Source organism: Linepithema humile, chromosome 6 (assembly GCF_040581485.1).
Source record: "Linepithema humile isolate Giens D197 chromosome 6, Lhum_UNIL_v1.0, whole genome shotgun sequence".
In the NCBI taxonomy this organism is placed as follows: domain Eukaryota; kingdom Metazoa; phylum Arthropoda; class Insecta; order Hymenoptera; family Formicidae; genus Linepithema; species Linepithema humile.
In genome coordinates, this window is record NC_090133.1 from 1,937,625 (window position 1) to 1,964,134 (window position 26,510).

The following is a 26,510-nucleotide window of genomic DNA, read 5'->3' on the forward strand; positions in this document are numbered from 1 at the left end:
TTTAACGTACACTTGTACGCACTTGCAATATCACACATGATGATAGATAATCATTTTGATATATCTATAAATTTCTTAATTAGCTCAAATTTCTTTTGCCGATTAGCGTTATATACGTTGACATTGTCAAGTAAAAAAAGATTTAATTTTATATTAACAAAATCTAACGAAAAAAATATTGATATAAAAATAATTAAGAAAAATTAATACTCAAAAAAATATTTTAATTCTTAATCAACTGATAAATTTACAGTAAATTGGAATGGAAAAAAAGGATTGGTAAATATATACATTCCTCAATTACTCATGTATTTTATATTTATTTATCTAGAACAGCCACATTTTCATTAATTCTCATTATTATTATTTCAAAACAATTCACCGTTTAATTAGTACTGCTTAAAAAGGGGGAAAAAAACAAGAATGAAGAGGATGCACGGGGTAAAGGTAGGATGTCTTCTCTAGAAAAGGAAAAATCGAAATCTGATCCTACAAATATTCAACAAATTATCACAATCAAAAACGAGCACGAAACATCTTCCATTTTCGACATAAAAGTAAAAAAAAAAAGAAAATTTTCTAAATGTTCTTCGCTGCAAGACAGGGGGGATATAGAGTTAATGGTGGACACCGAGGAAGGGAGAGCGCCGAATTAATCGGGAACCTACGGTTTACGCTTTGCTGCCTTCTCGGAACACGTCTATCGCGCCCAGATACATACTACCTAACGCAAGAACGAACATCCATCCGGCGCTGCTAATTACCGCTTGTTCATCTATGTCTCCTCTTCCTCCTCCTCCTCCTCTTCTTCGACAATGATTATCAAAATCAGGTGCGTCTTGCCCTCTACAAGGCAGGAGCTTACCTCAGTGATCGCTATCACCTAACATAAGGCTTACAGTGTGACGTATTGCTTTTATCTCGAGAAAAGATTCTGATCAGAATAGATATAATGCCTATATGCCGGTTGTACGACTATATCCTCCCTTTCTTTGCTATTATCTCCTTTCCTTCCTTCCTTCTTTCTATCTTTGTTTTATTTGCTTTTATCCTCTACTGTTTACTTCTCTCTTCGTTTTGTTTTCTTTTTTATTGTTGAAATATATATGCGCGCGTATGTGTATGTATATATATGTGTATATATATATGTATATATATATATATATATGCTGATGTGATAATATAATCGGGATATCCCACGAGGAGTTTAGTAACTGATATACAGATTCAATTTAAGACAATGATGAAGCGCTGACAAGGGGCGGAGCTGTCTGTTGTTGTAGATTGTAGGTTGTGGCATGGATGATTGTTGTTGTTGCTGTTAAGTCGATTTAAAAACCATGGACTTTCAGCTGGTCAGGTTTTGCCAGACCTGACTTTGTTAGCCACTGGCATATATTCTCTCGTTGGTCCCCCTGCAGCTGCAGCACCTCCCCGTACTCTGGGTGCTCGATTACTGTCCCATTGCAGGCAAACTCCTATGTAAACATATATTAACAATACTTTACTCGCATTCTCACAAATAGCTCATATTTTGTTGGAAAATGTATCTTTAAAAGATGTTAAACTTTCCTAATAAATACACTTAGACATCAATGAGAATCTTTCATTAATGCCAATGCAGTGCACAACACAATGTTCTATTTTATATTCTTAAACAAAAATTCATATTAATAACTTGATAAAAGAATGCATTTTTATGCTATAAATAAATCATATTTAAATAAAGTTTATAAAAATAAAATTGCTTTAATGAATATTATGCTACAATTGATTAAAATTTTATTTCTATTATTGCTGTTATATGTGGTAATAATTTTCTATATAATCAAATATCACCGTATCAAAACATATTTCTATAAAAAAATAATTTCTAACGTATAAAAAGTGTGTTTCTTAATAATTTTACTTAAACATACAAATAAAAAAAAAACTTTTGAAAAGAAAATACTAAATATTGAATACTAGATAACATTGACGTCAAATAGTCACATATCAATTAATGATTCATCCAACACTTAATAAAGCAACTGCAAAAGGCCGAGTCATTGATGACTCTCAATCGAAACAAAGAATATCCCCCATCACATGTCAAATCACTTATGGATGCATTTAAAGGCTGCAAAACTTGCAAAACTATGTTTGCTCACTGTGTATCATTGTGGTTGTTTGCATCAGACCTATTTTTAGAGTTCTACCTGACTGAGCAATGGTAGGAGATAACAGGGAGGGAGAGATATGATGATGGTGGAGAGAGGAGTAGAGGAGGAGGCGGAGGCCAAAAGGGTAGGAGAAAGGATGGATGGAAATCCTCAGTGGGAAAGCCGATTCCCGTACCTTTTTACATGCTCTCACGATTTTCTTCAAGTCATATTCCGAGGAGAGTCCCTGCACCGTTGTTAGGGTCTTGCGACCATTCCGCTGCTGAATTCTTATATGCACGAGGCCGTCTTGGACGTCATCGTCTGAACCCTTGATTGCATCCGCAAAGGGGTCTGCAAAAGAGGAAGAAACGATATTTCATGATGAGATGCGAGCGGATTGCACAGGATGATGCAAGGGTCGCGCGCGATCAACGCCGTCGCCATTTTGATTGCCTCGAGTACCCCCGAGGCGGTAGTGCCGTTTTATCGCTTTCGTTTTGCGAGAGACGGCGTGATGAGACGGGATACAGCAGTGAGAGAGAGAGAGACAGAAAGAGAGAGCGAGAGCAAGCAAGAGAGAGAAAGAGAGAGAGAGAGGGAGAGAAAGAGAGAGATGGTGGGAGAGAGGGATTGATAATGCGCGTTTCGCTACTCACCGAATGTGTTGAGATTCTGGATGGACATACGACAAACAAAAGAGATCCCTCGGATGATATAGAACTGCGGAGCGCAGGTGTTGATCGTAGGGCAGAACGCGACGAACGACAAACTTGAACGGTGCAAGGACACTGCGGAGAACGAATCGACGAAACCAAGCGCGATGGCCGTGTACGCAGCCGGAAGTAAAAGTTGCATTTGTCACGGAGCGATGGGTGGGGTTGTGCGCGTTCAGTGCGTTCCTAAAGCGAGCTGAAATCTCTCCAAGCGCGCGCGACTGGTGGACGTCACGATGACGTCGCCGATAGCAAAGAACATAATTGGCGCGTAATAGTATAGTGACAAAACATTGACGAATGCGTTGAAAAATGTGATTGGTTCGGAAAATATGATGGATCGCGTCCTCTTTGCAAGAAGCGATTAAAATCGTTCTTTTGTACAGCATTTCGCATCTAAATATTATGTGATTAATGTTCGGCGCAAAATATAAAAATCAACTTGATCGAAGACTAATAATGTTAAATAAAAGAAATTTAGTATGCCGTAAAATAAAAAATATCATTATTTAATAAACGATTTATTAAAAATCTGACAAAGTGAAATTTTTTGCTAAAATTAAAGCTTAATTTTTTTTTTTTTTTTAAACATTTTATACACAATCCAACATCTTTCTCAGAAATTTGAATTGTACTTTCTAAATCGAGACAAATTTTATTTTATTTTACATCAGTTCCTTTTACATATACCGTCGCAGTTCTATCCACATAATCTTATACGATTATCATTAACGACTCAATATAAATCATGTTGCCATAAAAAATAACAGCAAGCCGTCTGTTAGTCTTCTTCATGATTGTGATACAAACTGTTTGGAGACAGAGAGATAAAGAAAATTAAAATTGGAAATCAATTCAATGCGATTTTGATGATTTTTGTACTCTACAATACTCATTTATAAAAAGTAATCTGCTTGCGGCTTCTTGCTGGGTATGCCGCGACTTTCCTGCGGCGCTGCTTCGAATATCGTAAAATCTCTTTGAAGATGTTCGTTTAATTCCAATATTGCTGCCACGTTGCCGCATCTATAATTACAAAACATAATTTATGTAAAAGGATATAAGAATCTTGGTATCTTGCAATTCAATTTTTTAACATTTAAATACAAATAAAATATTATAATAAATACAGTTTTCTAAAAGTACAAGATAAATAAAAATAAAATTAAAAGATACTTAAAGACAAGAAATGTGTGTAGCAAAAATAATACTTAATACAATTGCAATGTTTTTTCTTAAAAAAATGCGAGTGCAAAGATTACCTGTAGCAGTAATTTGGTGCAGACCAAACAGTCAGCACAGTCTCGTTGAAGTGCCATTTGTAACCTTCCATCACCAATTGATGAGCTCTGCATATCATATCAATATCGTTGGCTGAGTTAAATTGCGCTACCACGTCGCTGCCGAAAAGATAACCGGCACCACGTGGCGACACACCCCAGCCTTGGGTGTCTTCAGGATCAGACCATAATAAATCACACATTGGCCCATCATGAGGAACCTGTACATCATTGAACCAGAAGCATTTAATTAAGAAAATCATAATTTAATCAATTTTTAAATTAACAAAATTTTAGAAACATTAAAGTTTATACAGTTTCTAATATTAAGCTCTAAGTGTTGATAGGTCAAAATACAGAAGATAATTAGTTCCATACATTTGTTGCTGCAAGAAAATTATGGTACAATAAAACATTTTAAAAAACTCACTTCTTGTTTTCTATCTATAGTCCGAATTTGATCCAGAGTCTGGATACTAGGTGACAATCCACCATGAACACAGAAAATCTTGCCATCAATGATAGCAGATAACGATAGGTAGTCAAATATCTCCGTGCAGTATCGCCATACTGTTATACTGCCATATTTACGTAAGCACTCATCATAAAATCCATAAACCTGTGTTATTTGTCGGGATTCATGATTTCCTCTTATCAATGTAATTCTATCCGGATAACGAACCTATATAGATAAGACAAAGATAATTTATATAAAACAAAAAAAGATCTATCACAATAACAAATTTCTTAAATTCTTAAGTTCTATGACTTCAAAATTAATTTTAAATAAATTTGGTCCAAATGTGAATAAAAATTAACATTTTATAATGTACTTAAATAAAACAAAAGCAATGCGTATCATTATTAATATCAATATATTATTATCTAAATTAGTATTAATGTTGATATCACATTAATATAAATAAATAATACCTTTAGCGCAAGAAGAAGAAGAAATGTTTCGACACTATAAAAGCCTCTGTCTACAAAATCTCCCATAAAAAGATAATTTGTTTCCGGCACATCTCCACCTACTTTGAACAATTCCTTTAAATCATAAAATTGTCCATGGATATCTCCACAAACCTAAAAAATCATATCGCATTCCATTTATCATGTTTCATAATCCACTTTTGATGATTAAATCACTCTTTATAAGAAATAAAGATAATAACTGTCACAGGTGAATCAACACGTTGTACATTGCTCTCTTCAATGAGAATCTCCCGTGCCTTAGCACATAAAGCTTTGACCTCTGCCTCCTTGATAATTTCGCATTTCTTCAGCTGTTCGATTTGCCGATCCAAGTCACTGGACTCGGTCATCGTATGGCACAGAAATGAACTAATTGAGGTTTCTCACCAGGAAGCGCAATGTTGTGGACACCTCTCACGTGCCCGTTCAAACTCTTGCAGGTTTGATTTATGTACCGAGTCTCGTACAAGTAAACCGCGAAATAACTGTCACAGAAAAAGGAAAATAAAGACGCAGTCAAATGAAAAGGACGAAATGAAGTAAAACACAGAAACATGCATGAGAAGAATTCTACATTAAACACAATACTTACAAGCTACAGATCTAGTCGTGGTGCAATTTGGGGTTTCACGGCCGTAGTCAACGCATTTGACGAGCAAATCTGTAAAGTTTCTCTAAATACTAAAATATTATGAACAGAACTAAAACGGAACCCTCGTACTGACGAAATACTCCCTGCACTCGTTTAACTCGTTCCAAATTACCCCAAATCGTTCACAGTCTTTCGCAGTGCCGACACTAAATTGTTTAACGTAGGCACAGAATTAGAAGTACAGATTGATGGTGAACGTTGAAGAACAAATTTGATTCCAACCGTCAGAGCCGTAGGACATGTATACTATAACTAGATGCGGTATCCAATGGGAAGACTTTCTTTCTAGAAACAAAATTGTCAACTAAAATCTCTAGAAAATCTAGTTTTTTTTAGAAACGTTTATAGCGTTTTCGATTATACAGGATTTGAACGATCCAGGGTTGGTTAATGACGTCATTGCAACCTCTCCACCAATGAAAGACTTGCATTTATAGTAAAATAGTGATTGATCAACCCTGGGTCGTTCAAATCCTGTATAATCGAAAACGCTATTAGATGGCGCTGTGTCACACATAGTATTTAATCGAATGACGGTTGATAACTCTTTCAGTTGGTTGTGACTAGAATTGTGCTTGTTCAAATTTGATAGAATTCGTTACGGGAGTATTTTATGAGTAAGTATATACAACTGTATGGTGTAAGTTTTTAATTAAAGAAGCAACTTACGATATAAAGTTTTTAATAAGATATTTTTTATGATATTAACAGTGTTTAACATGCGTTTTTTTTCATAAAATAATCTGTAAGTCCTTATTAATGTCTGTCCTTATTATTATCTGTAGGTCCTTAGAATGACATAGTTTGTTATTCAAGTTGCAGTTTGTTAAAGACTTGTACAGGATGGATCCGCTTTATTCTGTACTACAAGCTGAACCAAATAAGCAAAAGGAACCGTTGGATGCGAATAAGAGCGTCCGTTATAGCATATTGCTTGCACCTTTCCAACCAACAACAAAGATTGATCTTGAGACTGTCATTAACACCAGCACGGAATGTTATTTGGATATAATAAACACTGGTTTTAAAACATTACATGTAAGAAAACTTTTTATAAATTAAGTATTCATATAATTTCCTTCTAAATAGAAAAGCAATAACATGGTAAATATTTTTTATATAGAAAAACAATGATATTCTTGCTAAATATTTATTCTAGAATACTTCTATTCATTGATTTTTACTTTGATTTATGTTGTATTCTGTGCAACTTTCAAAAGGTTTTAACAATTATTTGTAAAGTGATTATTTAACGAAACCTTTAATAGTTATCAAATTCTTTTCTAAATTATTTTATTTTATTTTAATCATATTTTTCAGGTAACTGTAACGAAATTACCATGTGTGGAACGTCAAATTACCTTAAGTTTATCTGAATTAAAAATTAAAGAAAATAGTGTTGGCACAATACATATCACATGGTTTCCCAAAGAAGCAGGATGCTGGAGAGATGTAGTGCAACTGACCGACAACAGACGAATTAAATATGACATTATAATAGGAACAACTGCTAAGAGTGACAAGAAAATTAAGAGGACAGGAAGGAAACCACTGTTACCAAAGCCAAATGTTGTGTCCGTGTCAGCGGCAAAGAAACCATTTCAGCGAAATAAAACATCATCAAAAACTTCAACCACAACAACTCAGCCATTAGTTAACAATCTTGATACACAAGTTAAACAATACAAATCAAAATATGAGAGCGATCTGAACAAGGAGAATGTTTTTAGTAAAAATAGTGAAGTAAAGATTAATATTTTGCGAGAAAAAGATGATGAACATAGTAAAATTAATAGGAATCATGAATGCAATAAGCCAGATGTCTTTGACCACAGCATGAATGTGTCCTGGAAAGATGGAAGTGTTTTGCCGCAAACTTTTCTTCCTTTGAATAGGCCGCAAGACATACGTAGAGCCACGTATATTAAAGAAGAAAAATCACTCAACAATATATTACATAAACACGATGAAAGAGTTACTGAAAACGCAGCAAATATGAGAAACACTGCTCAGTTTGATATTTCCACAATGTTAAACAAGTTTACTTTGACGTCTGCTGATGCACTTTTGAGTTCTCCGCAAGTGATAAAAAAAGAATTAACAGAGTCCACAAATTTGCAGGATTCAGACAAACATAGGACTTTCGACATCATCGATGGTCAATTCTTGGAAGCACCTGCAACACAAGCAGCAGACTTAAACAATTTATCACTGAATAAATTTGAGATGTCCTTTGTAACTGATGTGAATGGTTTAATTGCATCGTCGCCGATTGGGAAGCTTCAACATTGCAATATGTCGAAAGAATCTAAAGAACACTTGAAGCATTTCACACTGGATGTAAATCAGGGCGCTCAAAAACCTGAATGCGAATACTTTAGTTTTGAAGTTTGTCCTGAGAATATAGAAGCCAAGAAAGCAGGAGATTTATATATTGAGATTTCCCCGCCGAAACATTCGCACTCATTTTTTATGTCATTAAAATCCAACACGAGAGCAGGCAAAATAACAAAAAACAAAACTTTGTGTGATATGAAAAGCGCAAAGAAATTTAATGTACTTTCCACAAGTGAGTTCTTCTCTTTTAAACTTTTTTTTTTAAATTTATATCAATTTAAAATTATCTAAAATAGATCAATCAAATTATATCAATACTGATGTAACGTGTTAATACTGATTACAGAAAAGGGTAAGAAGAAAATAGAAGCAGCAATCAAGGCAAACAAATTGTCTCTCAGCTTGAGTAAAGCAAAGTGGAATACTTCGTCATCCTCCAAAGAAACAAGCTTTAGAGTGGAGGACAAGGAAGAATCTTTCATCTACGAAGCATTTGAACTGGATCCTTTTGCACCATCCACAATAGAGGACCCATTCCTTAAAAAGTTGGTTAAGGTCTTTATATATATATCACAATACTTTACATTAATATATGAGAAGCAAATCTTTGGACATGAAGAAAATTTACTCAATGTAAACTCAAGTTTGTTAGAATTGAAACATTTTGTCACTTATTTAGATTATTTTTAATCAAAGTCAAAATATAACATATTTGAAACTAATTTGAAAGAATTTAAGTTTACATCGATTGACTTTTCTTCACGTCCAAGGATCTACGTTGGTTTCATATAAATCTTATATTTTTTATTATCTAAAAAACCTATAATATTTTTATCTTATAATATAATTACAATTTTATATTTTTATAATTTATATTTATGTGCAATTTTATCGTAACATTATATATATATATATATAACTACAAGTCTGTTTTTTTACATTAATTTGCGAAATAAAATGCTGCAAATTAACATTTATCGATGCTAATAGTTGTAACATGTCGATTATTATAACAGTACAGTGCATTATGACGAGCAATGGTTGCTGCAGCAAGAACTGGTGTTCACAAAGTGGTTAAATGCTCTGCTGTCTTCACCAGAGGACTTATCTACCGATATAGAAACCGTAGCGGATATCGGCAAAATATGGCAGTTATGCAAAACGCAAAAGGAAACTGTGCTGGCTGAAACCAAGGAGGTGGTATCCGCTAGGTGTGCATTGATAATAGATTTACTCTAGATTTACGACACGAAGATCAATATTAAACAATTGCAAAACGATGGCAATTAATTTAACGAGCACGTCATTTTCAGATATCATACGAGCATCAAGTTGAACATATTGCGAAAAGCTGCGAGTGCCATGTTTAATCGCACCGAAGTCACGGAGGTTCTTTCACGCACCAACATGTGCATCGTCAAAGGAACTTTTTGCATCAGATCAGATCGCAATCTACAGCGAGATATTGGTAGGCCGATTAATTTATTTCTACGCATTTGCGCGTGCTTCAAGATAAAAAATACTTTTGGAAATCTTGTAATTTTCTTTATCTCAACTTTTTTCATGTGACCAAAGAATGTTTAGTCAAAGGAAAAGTTGATGTCTCTTAAAAGTGAACTTTATACCTCTTAAATGCTTGAGTTAAATCACGAAACATCCAATTATCTGACGGCAGGTTTGCAGAAGCTCATATTGGGATTGTTTTTCTGCTACAATCCACTATGGCTGCGTATTGGCTTGGAAACCATATACTGCGAAAGCATCCCTCTGCGCTCAAACAACGACATCGTCGGTCTGACCCGCTTTCTACTGGCAAGATTTTTCTCGGATCCGCGATTGACGAAGATGCCCGGCTATCATAAATCCGATCCGAGCCAGAAGTTCGTCACGCAACTGAATCAGTTTATTCTGAAGAAGTTCTTGTTCCTTGTATACTTCCTGGACTACGCGAAGCAGCGCAAGCTAATCGGCCACGACCCGTGCCTGTTCCACAAGCGCGCCCAATACAAGGAGAGCCGCGACATCCTGCTGAGCTTCACGCGCGAGCTCCTGAGCGGCATCGGCGACGTGACGAGGGTGCTGCGGGGCCACAATTACGTGCTCAGCCATCGGCAGACCTACATCGAGGAGTACGATTACGCGATGGTGAATATACGACACGATCTGCGCGACGGCGTGCGACTGTGCCGCGCCATGGAGCTCATCACCGGCGCTCGTGGATTGACCCAACGTTGCCGAGTGCCGGCGATATCGCGCCTGCAGAAGGTGCACAACGCAGAGATGGCACTCAACGCCCTGCGCCAGGCCGGCTACACGCTCAAGGGTGACATCGACGCGAAGAGCATCGTCGACGGTCATTGCGAGAAGACGCTGTCGCTTCTGTGGCAGATCATTCACAAGTACCAGGCGCCGCGATTCGATCGGTCGTCACGCGTGATCCAGAAGTGGTGGCGGGCGAAGCTCTGGTATATCAATGTGAGGAATCACCTCCGTGCACGCAGAAATTGCGCCGCGGTCACAATTCAACGTGCGTGGAGACGCAGACTGCACTCCTGGCGATATGTGCCGGCTAACAACGATCTTGAGGAACGCAAGCGGTTCTTGCTCGTCAGACGGTCTGCAATATGCGTTCAGCGATGGTGGAGGCGGATTCGCGAAACGAAGAGACTGCAAGAGATAAAGAAGACGCGCAAAGCGGTGATTATCCAGAGAAGGTGGAGAGCCTTGCGGCTGATGCGCTCGCAGCGAGAGCAATATCTTCAGCAGAGAAATGCTGCATTGTTAATTCAGAGACGCTGGAGAGCAACGCGGATGATGCTGGCGCAACGCTTTCAATTTGTCGTGCGCAGATACGCCGCTCGGAGAGTGGCATTCTGGTGGAGAAACAGAAAAATCATGCGGGAGCAGCGCGAGCGATTTCTCCAAATGCGAGAGAGCGCGTGTGTCATCCAGGTTTGGTGGAGGCGACGTTTATCAGCGCGAAAAGCGCGTAACAATTTTTTACTGGCAAAAGTTTCCGTACGAACCATTGAGAGATGGTGGATGAGTGTGATCGATAGAAAACGATTTCTTCAATGCCGAAAGAGCGCTATTCTCATTCAGCGAGCGTGGCGAGAGTGTCGAGCGCGCAAGCGAGAAGCCGCTTGCGCGAAGATACAGGCTTGGTGGAAAGCTGCGCTACGCTCGCGCGAGTACAAGCTTCGGAAGTCTTGCTGCGTGAAGTTGCAGCGTTGGTGGCGCGGAGTCGAGCTCGCGAGACGTCAACGCGCGGAATTCCTGCAACTGCGGAACGCGGCGTTAATCGTCCAGAGAAGATGGCGAGCGAAAGCGGCCCGAAGACACTATCTGAAACAGCAGGCGGTCTTGAAAATACAATCCTGGTGTCGCCGTGCTAAAGCAGCGAGGATTGCACGACAAAATTACCTGAAGACGAGAGGCGCCGCGATACGCGTGCAGAATTGGTGGCGTAGCGTCACGACGGCACGCCAGGAGCGCGGAAGATACTTGCAGCTTCGCAGGAGCGTCGTTCTTCTGCAAAATCATTGGCGCCGACGTGCTTCAGCACGCGCGGACCGTGAGCGATACTTGTCGAAGAGACGGGCGTGCATCGCTCTGCAATCCTGGTGGCGAATGATCAAAGCCAAGAGCGAGTACGGGCGCTACAAGAGCTGCGTGCTCACGGTACAAAGACGATGGCGCGCGATAAGAGCCGCCCGCGCGAAGAAGAAGGAACAACTGCTGACACGAGCGGCCGTCGTCGTGCAAGCTCGCTGGAGAGCTTTGACGGCGAGAAGACACTTTCTCGCTTTGCGCCGGGCTGCGATGGTCGTCCAGTCGCGTTACCGAACGAAGATCGCAGCGCGGAGGTACAAGATCGTCAAGCGTGCGGCGTTAACTATCCAGATGCACTGGCGGGGCAGACGAGAGAGACTGCGTTATCTGTTCCTGAGACGAACAGTGATCGCGCTGCAACGTTGCTACAGACAGAAGGAAGCTGCGAAGAAGCAGCGAGAACACGTCGCCTCCATCGCCACGAAGATTCATAACGAGTGCGAGGACATTATGCAAATAGATGACAACGTCACCGCGGAACTCGCATCCCAAAACAGCTACTACTGGCAAGACAAGATCGACGTGCTGCGCAATTGCAAGTGCGTCGGGAAGATGATTCTTTGCCTGAGCACTTTAGGTGGGTTCGCTTCAGGAATGTCGCGCGATCAACGCTTTTCTCGCGATGATTGCGTTTTTATGAGAAATCTTGGATTGTCTAAAGCTTCGATTTAAAATGCTAAAGTCAGTCTAAAACTTCGTTGCCTATGCTATAATTTGTTCTTCTGATCTGAAGCGTGTAAATTAATTTGTATCCCCCCCGTAGATACCATGACAAAATTGTCAATGACCATCTGCGGCATAGTGTGCGAGTTGAACCTGACCGATGACATTTACAACACGTTAGTGCAGTACAACAGATCCATGCCGTGGATGAAGGTTTATCTACAAGCGTGCAGCATTTTGATCACTCTGGCAAAATATTCTCACACCAAAAAGTATGTCCTCAAGGTAAGATTAAAACTCGATGAATTCACCTCTCCAACATTGATCGCAGTGTTAAAACGAAAGAATTTTATATCGATTGTTAGAAAAACTACGCATTGGGATTAGTGAAGCTTCTAAGCAAATCGTTGAAAGACAAGGACGTATTTCTACATTGCGCCACTTTAATTTGGCTGCTCAGCCAGGATGAAGATTACTTGAAGGTATGTTTTGCTAAATTAAGCTGAAAGCAAGTAGAATTTTTGCAACATTTACTGTATCACTTGTATCTTTGAAATCTCTAGTCTTGCGAGTTCTTTAACTCGCAGCAATTGTTACTACTTGAATATTTATAATTGCGCATACAAGTATCTTGTGACAATTATTTTTTAATGCACAATTAAATATCTTTCAGAATATCACAACATGTTCGGAAATAAACTGGCTGATGAGAAACATTAAACAGAAAGTTTTGAAAGACATCACTGCAACGAAATTCCAGAAATTGAAGGATTTAAAGCACTTATATCCCAGCTGCGAGCCTGATCGCTACAATCGGGAAAACCCCCGTCTTTTTGCCGATATGACTGTGGCCGTTGTCGCTCTTGTTAGCAGAATTGGTACATGATATTAATTCACAAGGTTGGTAAATAATTTTGTTAAATTTTGAAAAATTTTATATTAATCTGTAAATATACATGATATTATTTGGAACGTCGTTTGATCTTTGTGAAACTCGGATCGCAAAAGCATAAAAGTGATCAGCTATAATGATCTAACAAATCTTATGCACAAGAAGATAATCTAAAGAAGTCAAGAATACGGGAAGCCAGAAAACAATTAGTTACTTCAAAGAGTTTTACCTTCCCTCGCATGCACACCCACAGCAGATTGTACTAAAAAAAAAAATAAAAAAAAATAAAAAAAAAGTGCTAAAATCGCATATCGAAGAATTGGCAATCTCGCGACTGTGAAGCCGCAAAAATCAAGACAATTATTAATAACAATTATTAATTATTTAATAACCGACTCATTCCTAAAAACGTGGCAGAACACTGGCAACGCGCGATGACAACTCGATCTGCGTATGATACAATAAGAGATAAATGTAATCTTTATTTACAGTGCTACTCACAAATAAAATTAATAATAATAATATTAATAATAATGCCGGGATGAGAGATGACAAGTGATAATGAAGATGACAGTAATGATAATAATAACGATGATAATGACGATGAGCATGATAAATTATAACTACATAATAGTGATAAAACCGTAATTAGCAACAGCAGCAGTAGACTCGATAGTAATAATGATTGTAGTGGTAGTTAGTCGTAGCGGTAGCAATAATTGTATTTCCTTGACTTAATTATCATGTACAGACTTAAGTTCTTTGATCTGTTTAATCAGATACGCCTTCTCATCGTTAAATTGCTCATCCTCGGAACGGTCTGTATGGAAGCGCGTCAGGAATTCGATCAACTTCTCCTGATTGCGGAGCAATATGTCCAGAATGGGTTTCGGCTTGTTGGGATTTGCGACAAATACCTGTATACAATTTAAAAACATGATTTTTAACATTTCCTTTCCATGCTTTTGCTAGGATTTTTTTGGCATCATGTTCGCGTTTCTTGATCTGAATTAAGCATTTTTGGCATGTTTCGTTAATGTTATGTTTTTCAAGACGATTACAGAAACTCTCGAGCGAGGTGGACACTTTTTATATTTTGAACAAATATTAAGGAACAAGAAATTTTCAGTAGTTTTTTCTCGTCATCTCGATTGCGCTTTTTACTTGCACTTTTCTTGTTTATGATTTGTTAGAATATAAAGTTCCTATAAATCGTCCTGATAAATATAATATGAAGAAAAAAGCCTATTATTTCTGTACCTTGAAGACGTGGAAAGCTTCAAATTGTATATTGCGAGACTTTTCTTTCAGCATATTCATCATTAACTTCAAATTATCTGGATTCGATATATATCGTGTCATGACCTGCAACAGTTTCATATTTATAACAAATAACATTTATTAATAATTTTTTATTAATGACTGAAACAAATTAATATACATTGGATGTTAAAAATTTTGCTAATGACTTTCCATTATTGTACAGGCTTGTTTGCTATTATATTGCAATGTATTTCTAGTTATTAAATCAAGCAATCTAATTATGATCATTAAATATAACTGAAAACTTGTATCTATCTTTAGAATTTTTAATAAATTATTAGAATTTTAAATAATTATGTTCAAATAAATTATTGCTGTTGTTTTATTGAAAACTGTGTGCATGCATAAAAATTTGATTGAAGATCTCTCTCTAGTATAATTGTGTGTATTAAAAGTATGGACGAGTTTTGCGATCGGTCACTTACAGTAAAATTGTGTCTATCAAGCAGTAATTCGCCCAGCAGTTTTAAGCTCTGTCGTCGTGTGACATAATTTTCCGAATTGAGTAACCTTTGATAGTGCGAGAAAACTTTATCATAATGTATCTCTAAAAATTCTGCGCTGAGTATCTTGTGCCTCGTGAGTAATTCCTGCAGAGTTTTTAAATTATAGTATTAATAATTAAAAAATATAAATGTTTTTCAAGATACACATGTAATTTTATGTTTTTGCATCGTAGAGCGCGACGTACTTTGAACGTAGAAAAAGCATCGGACGCGATATCGAACGTAGAGACTTCGACGTATCTGAAGAAGTTGTAGAAATCGTCCGAATAGATCATAATCTTAGCCAGTGCCTCGTATCTCGCGCACTCTCGCAACATTGTGCCACAATTGAGTGCAATGTCTTGATGCTCGTAACTGCGAAGCACAAAGCACATCCATTAGTAAATATAAAATTTTATCGTGCTGCTGATGTTAAAAGAAAAGATACTCACCCAGACATAAGTGTAAAAAGGATTTCAGGTTTGGTACATATGTACTCTACGGTGGGTGATCTAGTTCCGATCTGTCTCCGTAGAATATTATTAAAAACCTGCGCGACATCCTTCTTCCCCTTAATAAGCGAGATAATAAAATTTGTAACGATTATTAACTCGTACATTTTCGAAAAAGAATGCAAAGCTCTAAATAATTTTATTAAGTATTATCTAATATATTAATAATAGCTTAGCCTGTTAATTACATGTTACTTTAACTAGAATTTTTTGTCCATATGATGCATTTTCAAAAAAATGCTGCAAATTGTTACAACAAACATTCTAATATTTCGATATAATTTTATTCTTTGTTTAATGAATATTATATGATAAGAGTGCTACAAATTAATCACTCAAACTATTTGTGTATCAAAGGCATACCTCGAAGTCGATGCGACTCAGATTTTGCACAAGCAGAAGAAGCAGATTGCTGTTGTACAATTCCTGTGCCAGTTGTGCTACCACAATATCAGCCTGTGGCTCTGTCTCGGCCGTGCCGTATAACATGTTTTTAATGTGTACAAGATTCTTGCTCACATCTTCTTGCGCCTAAAAGAGGACGTATTTCATCGTAGAAACCAACGCATATCAGCAACAACATACCTTCTCTACCTTCTTGTCGCCACGTTCCAACGCATTTACCGCCTCCTTCAGAGCCTTCACCACCTCCGCTGGACTCTTCTGGGACTTTCCAAACAGAGGCATGTTTTCTTACAATGTATGCACCTTATGAAACATATTCAAAAGAAACAGAAATTCTTTATTATTTCCCATTATGTCAAGAATATCCCTAAAAAATGTTCACAATGTGTGAAAGCGTAATTTCACAATATTCATTGTTAAATAAGTATATTTTTAAATGTATATTTTTAATGTTAAATTAAATAACTTTTGTGTTTGTTATATCATAATTTTCAGATTATATTAAATCACATTATAGATATAATGAAAAATTCAAATTTTTCATAAAACTGGAACATTAAACAAAACTGCATCATTATAGCTTATACAATATAATAAAAATCAGGATTAATGATTATGAAATTAATTTTTGTGTGTAAAATTGTAAACAACAAGTTTTATCGTCTACCTTTTGGATGTCTACAAACTCTGCGTAATTCCTGTCTGAATTATACATACAATGGCTACAAACACATCCTCAATGTCAACAATGTCTGTGATGATTGTAGTATTAATCGTATCAACGATTTCCTCCTTTGATTTCGCGAACAATCGAATCTACGTACAATAAGGCATCGTCGCGAAAAAGAGAAATCGTTAGATGCTCTAACCTCAAAGAGTGATTTTTAATCGAGATCGTCAAAACATCTGATTGGAGCAATCGGGTGAAATCAACAGAAATGGAATTGCCGTTTGCACGTTATACTCTGAAAAAGTTAAGATGCGTCTTGAGACGCGGAGAATCGCGATCGGTGATGTACGACTGATAATAATCGATGGAACTCGTCGAAGTGGGGTTCATGCGAGGTTACGAGGCACAATTCTAACCTAAAATTCGGTCGCTTACCATGCAACGGAGATCCGAGCGGTGTTCAGATCGTCTCGTTCGCGACTCGAACGTGCAAACACATGCAAACACGCTTGAAATCCACCTTGGTTGCGGCGGTGGCGAAGGACGATTGTATGTCACCGATACGTGTCACATCAGAATCCGCAATCTTCTATGTATGTAACGTATACACGGCTGTATATCGGCTGATGGCGAATCTATTTGCAATTTCGTATCGTGCGGCTTTACGCAGCAGCACTACGTATATATGTACACACAAGGTGAGTCACGAGATCAAGACGATCACCAGATGCTCGATTAACAAGGAATGAGCGAGTCGCGGCCTGTCGAGCTTGTCGCGACAGCCGATCGTATTGCTCCTTCAATCGTGCAAGAGTAAAACGAAGCGATCGCGAATCGACGTAAGCAAACAGCTCCGATGGCGAGTTGCTCGACTTTCCTCGACTTATGGTTCACCCTGTAGTATCGTGTAGTCAGTGCTCTCGGTTCTCAAACAGGCCACTTTTTCGCGCATGCGTGATAGATACAGCAATGTACGACGAACATTGAGATTGAATTCATAGGGATGAATGATTTACGAAGGAAAGTCAAAAGGGACATTCTCAATTGATTTAAAAATCGGAAAAATTCCTTTTTAAAATTACTTTTTAACTTCTCTTCATAGCTATATTGAATATTCAATAATTTAACTATTTGATATCCAATAAAAGAATTTGTTTTCCGCACAAGGTATTGCTAGAATCCCTAGAATGTAAGTTCTTCTATTGGATATCAGATGCCAGGAAATTTCACTATTAATATGATCTGCTATACATCACATAAAAATTAACTGAAAAAATAATAAATTACACAAAGAGAATTTAAGGTATACAACTTTTAAGCAAGTTGGGAAGATTCCAAAAATTATAATCTATTTATAAAGTTAAAGTAGCTTTATTTTGCAGAATTATAAATAATTATATTCCTATTTAAGCGTAACACGATATTATTTAAGCTTACATATATTCGTGTATGTGTATGCATTATTATCTCCTTCTACCTGTTGCACAGTATTAAACACAAGAAGTTAAATTAATAAATCAATTGTAAGAAACACCACGATTATAGAATGGACACAGCCCAAGCAAGCGATAGATTATACTTTCAGTTTTCAGAAACTGAAATAAACCATCTGCATTACATGAATGGAGAAAGTTTTTAATTATTCTGTATCTTTGATAGAAATATTAATTTCCTTCAATTACAAACTTATGTATCTAAAGTAGTTTCAATTGCAGCTAAATCATCAGTGTAATCCATATAAAAGTGTCTTTGCAAAATACTTTTGTGTGATGCGATGACGTCATCAATCTGGGATCGATCCGATGTTAATAGCTTTTGTATAAAATTTATCTTCGCAGGAGACACTTATCTGTCTTTAACTTGCTTGACAAAACGAACTGCTTTATGCTTATCCAATTCAGCTTCATCATGAGAACTCTCAAAACATGTGGGACAATAGAGGTCGCCTGTACAACCTGTGCATCTATACAGATCCATTTCATTTGTAGTTCGTGAACACATCACGCATTCATTTTCATCATCATCATCGTCATCCTTATCATCATCGGCATCATCTTCAGCCTCATCTTTCACATTTGGAGAGGTCTAATGATATTTTGATATAGATATTATATTGAACAAAATGAAACATTTATTAAATTTAAGAAAAATAATTAAACATAATCTATTTAGAGCACAAACATACAGAATGTTTGAAAACTAGTGGCGCAAGTGGAAAAGGAGTGATTCTACGTGAAAAAATAAGTCAAAAATATAGAATAAAAATTTTTGACTTATTTTTTAATGTAGATGAATCCCCTTCTCGTTTGTGCCATCAGTTTCCGAACATCCTGCAAACGGCAAAAATAAATTAATATCAACTATCAAAGAGATAAAAATATATACTTATTAATCATAAATACATACCTCAATTTCCATTGCTGATAATTTATCAATAAACTTCTCATTTATCATCTCAAATAACTTCTTTTTGTAAATATCAATTTCTTCTTTCTTGTCTGGATCAGAACACTGGAAAATGTAAAACAATTGTAATTTTACATTTTAAGATTGCTACATGTTTAATCACTTACAGATTTATCATCCTCATCTCGTAAAGAATTCAGTCTCTCTTGAATTTCTTTAAAAGGATCACTAGTTGAAGGTAGTTCTAACTGCGCAAGATATTCTTGAATTAAATCATCTGTCTTCTCTTGGTCTGTTCTTGTGTCCAACTGATGTATCTGTAATAACGCATTAATAAGAGTCTATAAAAATCAATCACAAATACATTGTTTACATACATTTATGATATTACTTCCACTGGCTTCTTGATCCTTCAACGATGCTAATCTTTGCTTTATCTCTTCAACTGTAGGCAATGGAATGCTTCGCTCTTTATCTTTCAGTTTTCTTAATCTGTCCACAATTTGTTGATCAGCAGGTTCTAATCCTTTCTTGAACTTATCCCAATGATTTGTATGTTTGTACATCACTATCGGGGGTTTTGCTGGATTCTCTAACAAATCCAATCTAATCAAATGTTCAATATTAGAATATTGTTTCTCAAAATGTTGTAAACTATTTGCAAATGTTAAGCAAAGATCAATTTCTCTTACTTCATAGTAATGTCAACTGGTGCAAGTGGTTCGTTGTCAACATTAGACATTATGGCATCAGTCGTGGTGGTTTCGGGAGTTGATTTGTTCATTTTATTTATATTATTGTAACAACGTCCGCAAACTTTCTTTGTTCCTACATCCGGAATATCGCATTTGTACTTGAGACATTTGTTACAGTAAGAAAAGCCGCAGCTTGGGCAACCAATCTAAGCAAAAGCAATAAACTAATTTAGACAAAATTATAAACAAACAGATCTAATGCCAATATTATTTTAGCAAATTAATTTATTAGAGAAATTAAACATGACAATAATAAACTTACCTCTTTTATAAAAAACGAAAATTTTGTTTGACAGATATTGCAGGACATTCCCTTTACTTGTTATCGATATATTTTTGTTATAACAAAAAAAGTATAATAAACAACTTATCGAAATCTCAGAATAAACACTGAAAGATGTTAACAATTCTTTACATCATTCTTCGCCTGACGTAAAAAGTGCGTAAAAAAGTTATGTCAAAACCATAGACATACAACTGTAAACTACATGAACAATCCACGGTATGAGCGGTATGCAAAGTCCGTTCGTAAAACAGTATTTTAAATACATGAATGCAGCCCATAAAGACATCGAGTATAGCGGCCAATCAACTTTTCGCTTTTCTAGAACTAGCGGGAGATTATTGGCAGTTGCTTCGACATCTACCAAGCATAACGAGTCAACTCGTTCTGCGCGCAGGAGCCCTAATGAATCAACCTAACTTACGAAGTTAACCTCCATGCGACCATTTCTCTAATCATCTCTTATATCATCCTAAACGTAGGGTTACATTCATGCAACGTTATATATACGAATAATGGCTATATAAAACGTATACTAGCATCGTTGACTTAACACAACACTTATATCTTTTTTTTTTTTTTTCTTATTGATTTTCACTTGAATTTCAGGATTATCTAACCATTAGTATTCCACTGCATCATTGAGGAAACATGGTAGACGTGTACCTGTACGACTCGACTGTCTGCCGATTATGCGCGGCGGATGACGGTAACGAGCCTCTGTTCGCTAACAATACGGGCGAATCGGATTTGTGCTTATTGGTGAATCGTTATCTACCACTGAAGGTGAGATGGTACCCTTTTCAAAACACCGGTTGAACAGACTACAACTTGATTTCCTACTACTGATTTACATGGATCTGTACAACTACTGCACTGATCAAATGTTTATCGTTTTGTATATTGCTCGGTTAATTATTAGTTTTTTCTTAAATTTTTATTTCATTTTTATTGAGCAAAACACTTAATTATTTTTTATATAACAATTGCTTGTGCACTAAACATTATATATGTCTTTCTATTACTGTTGAATAATTGTAGAGATAAACAGTTACTTTATTAACACTTCTTTTGTTATTGTATATGTAAATGTGAAATAAGAAAGAATTTATATTTTAATGTAAAAATTATATCTTATGATTTGTTTTTTATACAATATATTTTTAATTTTAAGGTTCGAGATGATGGTAAGTTGCCACAAACAATTTGTCCAGGCTGTAACATTCAGCTGGAGGCAACGGCACAATTCTTTGATCTATTGGTTACTGGTCAACGCAAATTACGTGAACTTTGGAAACATCAAGTTGAAGAGCAGCGAAAAGCAGAACGCTTGCGGAATAGAAAGGAGAATACAGAACTTGAGACAGAAGGAACAGAGATGGATTGCATGGCTCAATACAATGAGGACGAGCAGTATGAGCAGCAAATCGTTATTAAGAGTAATGTTTTTTATATATATTTTTGTGAAAACTGTAAAAATGTTATTCTATATAATTTTAACATTATATTTGATATTATTTTAGTAATGCCAGATGGATCTCTATATGCGGCAGAGCATGAAATGAGTTTGCAAATGGAAGGCTTAACTAAGCCGAAGAGAAAACGTGGACGTCCACCTAAAGTACATACAGAAGCAGAATCTTCGGTTTGTAATAAGTTGTAACAATTTTTACTACTTTCTATATTATAGTTTTTCTATTTGAATGTGTTCTGTAAAAGGCAACGAAAGAAAACCCTGCAGAAGTGGTAAGCCAAGGTGAAGAAGATAAACAGGAAGAAGAAGTGGAAGAAATGGATGGTGATGGTAGACGTAGGAGAAAACGCAAAGTTCCTAAAAGGTTAAAATGAAAGCTTATTGCAGGTTATTGTTTGTATAGAATTTTTAATGATTAGTAAATTTATGTAGGTTTATGGAAGCTGTACAAGGAAAGGAATTGGAAAGAATATTCAAGGAGGAAGGTGTGATTGATGAGGAAGACGATGATGACTCTGAGTTGTTTGATGATTCAGAGGAACCGTTAAATGTTTCTGTGCAAGATGGTCAGGAAGGTATATAATAAAAAATATATATATACTATATCACTAGCGGATCCTGATGTCGATAATAGGGGGGGGGGGGTTTGACCTGCTTTAATGCATTTTTTACCAAGATTTTTGAAACGGATCCAGTAAAATTGATTTTTTTTAACTTGGAAGGGGGGAGATTTAACCCCCCCCCTCCCAGGATCCGCCAGTGTACTATATGTATACATACTCAAATATCACATACATTTTGCAGAAGTAATAGGTCACCTCGAAACAGAAGAGGGCAAGGACTTGGGCGAACTGGTAGTTGTGAATCGTGGACGAGCACGAGCAAAATCGAAATTCCGCCGTCGGAAAACTAGATTTACATGCCAACTGTGCGGCAGAGGTTTTCTACAACGCAGCAGATATATAATACACAAGTAATATTATTTTCTAAAGATACAAAAATCTTGGATTTTTACAGTTGAAAAGAATCTTGAGTTTTTTTTATTTTCTTACATTATAAGTATTGCGTTTATATATATATATATATATATAAATTTAGTTATTCATTTCTATACTTATAAATATATAAATTTTGAAAATTTTATATTTTAAAATATTAGATTCAAAGTTAAAACAACAAAAGAATGACTTTTATATCATTGTACCTTTGAATTTAATCATTAAATCACAGAGCCTTGCTAAATTTTAAAATATCAGGTTTTTAAAATAGACGCGCGAGCGTGTATAGATTGTAATTTTCAAGTTTTAATATATTCTAGGAGTTTTCACAAAAACATCAAGTACGAGTGCGCACAATGCAAGAAGTTCTTTGATAGTAAGGAAAATTTAGAATTACATCAGAAAACTACTGAGCATAGTTTAAATGTTGCTGAAGAAAATACTGAAGGACAAAAGTCACTTGAGAGAGTACAAACAACAAGCAGCACAGAACAGGATTCCTTCGCGACGACAACTGAGACTACAAAAGACAATAGTGACACACCTCACACTTGCAAAAAGTGCGATAAGCAATTTGAATCAAAACAAGAATATGAATTGCACGAAAGAATGGCTCATGATCAACAGAAGTTTTCCTGCTCCGTTTGCAATAATAGTTTTACAAACCAGTCGAATTTGAAGATGCACATGACAATGCACAAGGTATGTGTTTTACACTATTTATATGTAATGAAATAAAAATTATTTAAAATGTTAGTCATTTTTACATAATACAGTCCTGAATCTTAAATTCTTACATAATATTGCAGAAAGTTTCAAAATCAGAAAAGGAATATCCTTGCGATATCTGCGGCAAGGTCCTAAATCATCCCAGTTCCGTCGTGTATCACAAAGAAGCGGAGCACAACAATGGGCGTCGTTTCGTCTGCAACAAGTGTAACAAAAGCTTCAAACACAAACAACTGCTCCAACGTCATCAGTTAGTGCATTCCGATGATCGACCGTACATTTGTAAATCTTGCAATGCCAGTTTCAAGACGAAAGCGAATCTGATTAATCATCAGTCCACTCATACGGGCGAAAAGAAGTACTTCTGCGAGATTTGCAAACAGCAATTTGCACACAAGACTAGTCTCACGTTGCATCACAGGTAATTTGTGTGTTTATTATTTATTTTTAATATATAAGAATTTTAGAATTTAAAAAAATTCAAAACTTAGGTTATCTAATAAGATCTATTTTTTTTTAAATTAAATTTTTGCGACTAAATTATTTTTTTAGTTTTAATAGCGTCGATTTCTTAAATATTTATGTATTGTCTTGTCGCAGGTGGCACACTGGCCATAAACCGTACAGCTGCAAAGTGTGTCAGAAAAGCTTCTCGCAGAACGGCAATCTGCAGGAACACATGCGCATCCACACTGGTGAAAAACCGTATTCCTGCGACTTTTGCGGCCGGAAGTTTACCACATCGTCCCAGTTCAAGTTGCATGTGAAACGGCACACCGGCGAGCGACCGTGGAAATGCGAATATTGCGCGAAATGCTTCTTGCACAAGGACACGTGGAAGTGCCATGTACGACGACACAAAGGGGAACGTCCGTTTCAATGCACCCAGTGTAATCGCGGGTTTACGGAGCAATGGGCGCTGAAGAAACATCTTCGTTTGCATACTGGTAACTGAAAATGATCAGCTTTATTTCGAATCTATAAATAAGAGAATGTAACGCGCGCAATACTTTTATTATCATACTGTTTTGTTTTTTGCTTTAATAATAGCATTCTTCATACATGCAAATTATAAATTTATTTTAAGTAGCGATAACTATTTCGTTCTTTGCAGGCGAAAAGCCTTATTCTTGCGAACTGTGTGGTAAAGCTTTCGCTGACTGCTCAAATCTGACAAAGCACAAAAAGGTATTACAGTTATTTTACTACTTCAAGTTCTTGATTGCAAGAAATTATTATCGTATAATTATTCTATCAATTTTTACAGGTGCACAGGGAGAATAAAGTATTAACTATAGACGAGTCGGAGGAATCTCCAATTGGAGAGGTGTGGCAAATCTTGCCGAATTCGCAGGAAACTGACGAGCAGACGTTCAATCATCAAATGACGCAGGTGATCGCCACCGATGAGGCATCCACTGATGGGATTCAACAGATTATCTACGTGTCCTATCAGGATCCAAATGATCCTAATCAACGAACGTTGCACTTTGGTACACAATCATATTTATGTCGATTAACTTATTAACTAATATATTTATCGATTATTAATTAATGGGAATATTTATTTGATTGTCAAAATTTAGTTGATCCTGGCATAATGAAAAACAAAGTCGAAGTAACACCGGACGTGAATTCCCTGCCACGTTTAGACGAAGAAATAATCAACGAAAAAATTATGAATAACGCAAACGCCAATGAAGAGCATTCCAAAGTGGAATTATCGGAATCAGATTTACATTTGCAGGTAAAGAAAGGCGTATATCCTTATTTTTATTAATAAATGTTTCACAAGTAATATTCATATTTTGAAACTTGTCGATATTCGAAGTTGCATATCTTATTGAAGTTGAGCTTTGCACTTTTAATTTTGAAACCCAAATAACTATGATTTTTAAATAATAAATTTATTCTTACTCTAATAATGTTTTTGTTTCATGGATCTTCATCGTGTTATTTTTAGATCACTGATGAAGATGGAAATCCGATTCCTCTGTCCATCCAAGAGGCTCGACAGCTTCTCTCTCAGGGACATTTTATCAGCCAACTAAGTAACGGCCAGATTATTAGAGTTCATCCTGGGATGTTTGCGCAACAACTACAGGCTTTAAATATCCACCTGGATGAAGAGCATGTAGCCGAGGAAAATGAAGTTATCGCACATCAAAATACAACGAAGAACGTCGGAACAATTTCAACAATTCAAACCGACGCGGAAGCAATCGTCCAGGCGCTCGAGGTAATTTAGTATAAAAAATTAACAAATCTTTTTATAAGTCTTGTACTGCATTTTTAATTCATTGAATTAATTCTTTGCTTTCTAAATTTCTAGATTTGTAGATTTAATCTTCATAATCTAGAATTTCATAGTTTCATGTTGCATGTTTTTTCATATATTAAAATTATTACGATAAAACGTTTAATGATATTAAGAAAACGCGATAATATTATTTCAACAATTTTTTAAGGACGAGGATACCGACGCAACTGCAGTCGCGACAATCAATCAGTTGGAGGGTGTCGAGCAAGCTGAACTCGCGGATGGTGAACAGGCGATAGAATTCATGACTCAGAATGGACAAAAGGTTCGCGTCCTAACGTCGTATCCAGTTGACCCAATGCAATTCGGGTCTGAGTACCTGACTATTGTATAATAAAAGAAAAATTAGAAACATGTACATTGAAACATGTTCTTTCTCGCTAACAGCAACAGTAGAATTGTGCAAAAAAGATTATTTGAAATTTTAAAAGAATTTGTAGTAAATTTGTATGCATTTCAATATAATCTTGCTATTAGTAATATTATTTCTATACTTAATGTATGGTTTAAGAATTTTTATCATTTTGATATTGAAGAAGAAAAATTCAAACACAGTTGTACATACATTTTAACATATTTTATATGACATACATTTGCGGTTTGAAAATGTTCTTTTATACTTAGCTACATTTGTAACAATGATTACTGTTGTATATATCATTGTATATGCTAAACATGAAAAGAAAAAAATTAAAGATGAACTCGATACTTGTTAGCAATGTCTTTTATATATGTGTATGTACATATGTGTATAATTTATGATTTATATTTATTAGGATTGATTTTTTTTTTTTTTTTACTTAAGTTATAGTTAATGAAAATCCTATGCATATTTTATTCTTTGATATCAACAATTTCATAGATTTTTAGTTATATTTACAG

General features: G+C 36.1%; 6 protein-coding genes across 16 annotated transcripts; 2 read left to right on the top strand and 4 right to left on the bottom strand.

Annotated features, from left to right (window-relative positions):
* Positions 1-300: 300 nt before the first annotated feature.
* eIF1 (eukaryotic translation initiation factor eIF1) lies at positions 301-3,008 on the bottom strand. The gene is made up of 3 exons (XM_012368518.2): positions 2,801-3,008; positions 2,338-2,495; positions 301-1,478 (listed from the first exon to the last, which is right to left on the bottom strand). The coding sequence occupies exons 1-3, from the start codon at positions 2,997-2,999 to the stop codon at positions 1,332-1,334; spliced, it is 504 nt and encodes a 167-aa protein (XP_012223941.2). The 5' UTR covers positions 3,000-3,008; the 3' UTR covers positions 301-1,331.
* A 492-nt stretch (positions 3,009-3,500) lies between these two features.
* On the bottom strand, positions 3,501-5,949 carry Pp4-19C (protein phosphatase 19C). The gene is made up of 6 exons (XM_012368516.2): positions 5,705-5,949; positions 5,313-5,597; positions 5,071-5,223; positions 4,568-4,819; positions 4,120-4,358; positions 3,501-3,883 (listed from the first exon to the last, which is right to left on the bottom strand). The coding sequence occupies exons 2-6, from the start codon at positions 5,460-5,462 to the stop codon at positions 3,754-3,756; spliced, it is 924 nt and encodes a 307-aa protein (XP_012223939.1). The 5' UTR covers positions 5,463-5,597; positions 5,705-5,949; the 3' UTR covers positions 3,501-3,753.
* A 313-nt stretch (positions 5,950-6,262) lies between these two features.
* asp (abnormal spindle) lies at positions 6,263-15,181 on the top strand. Of its 2 annotated transcripts, none has more exons than XM_012368727.2 (11): positions 6,263-6,381; positions 6,550-6,802; positions 7,085-8,333; positions 8,448-8,646; positions 9,118-9,312; positions 9,415-9,569; positions 9,777-12,290; positions 12,477-12,661; positions 12,742-12,858; positions 13,050-13,276; positions 14,048-15,181. In XM_012368727.2, exons 2-10 carry the CDS (start codon positions 6,608-6,610, stop codon positions 13,260-13,262), a joined length of 5,022 nt encoding a protein of 1,673 aa, XP_012224150.1. In that variant the 5' UTR covers positions 6,263-6,381; positions 6,550-6,607; the 3' UTR covers positions 13,263-13,276; positions 14,048-15,181. The 2 variants fall into 2 exon arrangements, with proteins under 2 accessions (XP_012224150.1, XP_012224151.1); XM_012368728.2 differs by having other exon boundaries at positions 6,275-6,381; positions 6,581-6,802.
* Positions 13,629-17,592, bottom strand: Mo25 (calcium binding protein Mo25). 6 transcript variants are annotated; one of them, XM_067357383.1, is made up of 9 exons: positions 17,099-17,592; positions 16,661-16,958; positions 16,183-16,296; positions 15,952-16,119; positions 15,529-15,647; positions 15,283-15,451; positions 15,017-15,181; positions 14,529-14,633; positions 13,629-14,185 (listed from the first exon to the last, which is right to left on the bottom strand). In XM_067357383.1, the coding sequence occupies exons 3-9, from the start codon at positions 16,273-16,275 to the stop codon at positions 14,003-14,005; spliced, it is 1,002 nt and encodes a 333-aa protein (XP_067213484.1). In that variant the 5' UTR covers positions 16,276-16,296; positions 16,661-16,958; positions 17,099-17,592; the 3' UTR covers positions 13,629-14,002. The 6 variants fall into 6 exon arrangements, with proteins under 6 accessions (XP_067213484.1, XP_012224153.1, XP_067213485.1 ...); XM_012368730.2 differs by having other exon boundaries at positions 16,174-16,296; positions 17,099-17,591; XM_067357384.1 differs by lacking the exon at positions 16,661-16,958 and having other exon boundaries at positions 17,184-17,592.
* A 422-nt stretch (positions 17,593-18,014) lies between these two features.
* LOC105673259 (abscission/NoCut checkpoint regulator) lies at positions 18,015-20,381 on the bottom strand. Of its 2 annotated transcripts, none has more exons than XM_012368773.2 (6): positions 20,087-20,381; positions 19,762-19,970; positions 19,447-19,675; positions 19,237-19,386; positions 19,070-19,174; positions 18,015-18,748 (listed from the first exon to the last, which is right to left on the bottom strand). In XM_012368773.2, exons 1-6 carry the CDS (start codon positions 20,132-20,134, stop codon positions 18,509-18,511), a joined length of 981 nt encoding a protein of 326 aa, XP_012224196.1. In that variant the 5' UTR covers positions 20,135-20,381; the 3' UTR covers positions 18,015-18,508. The 2 variants fall into 2 exon arrangements, with proteins under 2 accessions (XP_012224196.1, XP_012224197.1); XM_012368774.2 differs by having other exon boundaries at positions 19,762-19,897; positions 20,087-20,377.
* A 69-nt stretch (positions 20,382-20,450) lies between these two features.
* On the top strand, positions 20,451-26,343 carry LOC105673258 (zinc finger protein 287-like). 4 transcript variants are annotated; one of them, XM_012368772.2, is made up of 15 exons: positions 20,451-20,585; positions 20,717-20,893; positions 21,282-21,546; positions 21,631-21,752; positions 21,827-21,945; positions 22,014-22,156; positions 22,386-22,554; positions 22,900-23,281; positions 23,389-23,729; positions 23,909-24,255; positions 24,423-24,496; positions 24,576-24,801; positions 24,895-25,055; positions 25,272-25,547; positions 25,777-26,343. In XM_012368772.2, exons 2-15 carry the CDS (start codon positions 20,759-20,761, stop codon positions 25,960-25,962), a joined length of 2,946 nt encoding a protein of 981 aa, XP_012224195.1. In that variant the 5' UTR covers positions 20,451-20,585; positions 20,717-20,758; the 3' UTR covers positions 25,963-26,343. The 4 variants fall into 4 exon arrangements, with proteins under 4 accessions (XP_012224195.1, XP_012224194.1, XP_067213477.1 ...); XM_012368771.2 differs by having other exon boundaries at positions 20,465-20,637; XM_067357376.1 differs by lacking the exons at positions 20,451-20,585; positions 20,717-20,893 and adding an exon at positions 20,974-20,993.
* The last annotated feature ends 167 nt before the right edge of the window (positions 26,344-26,510 follow it).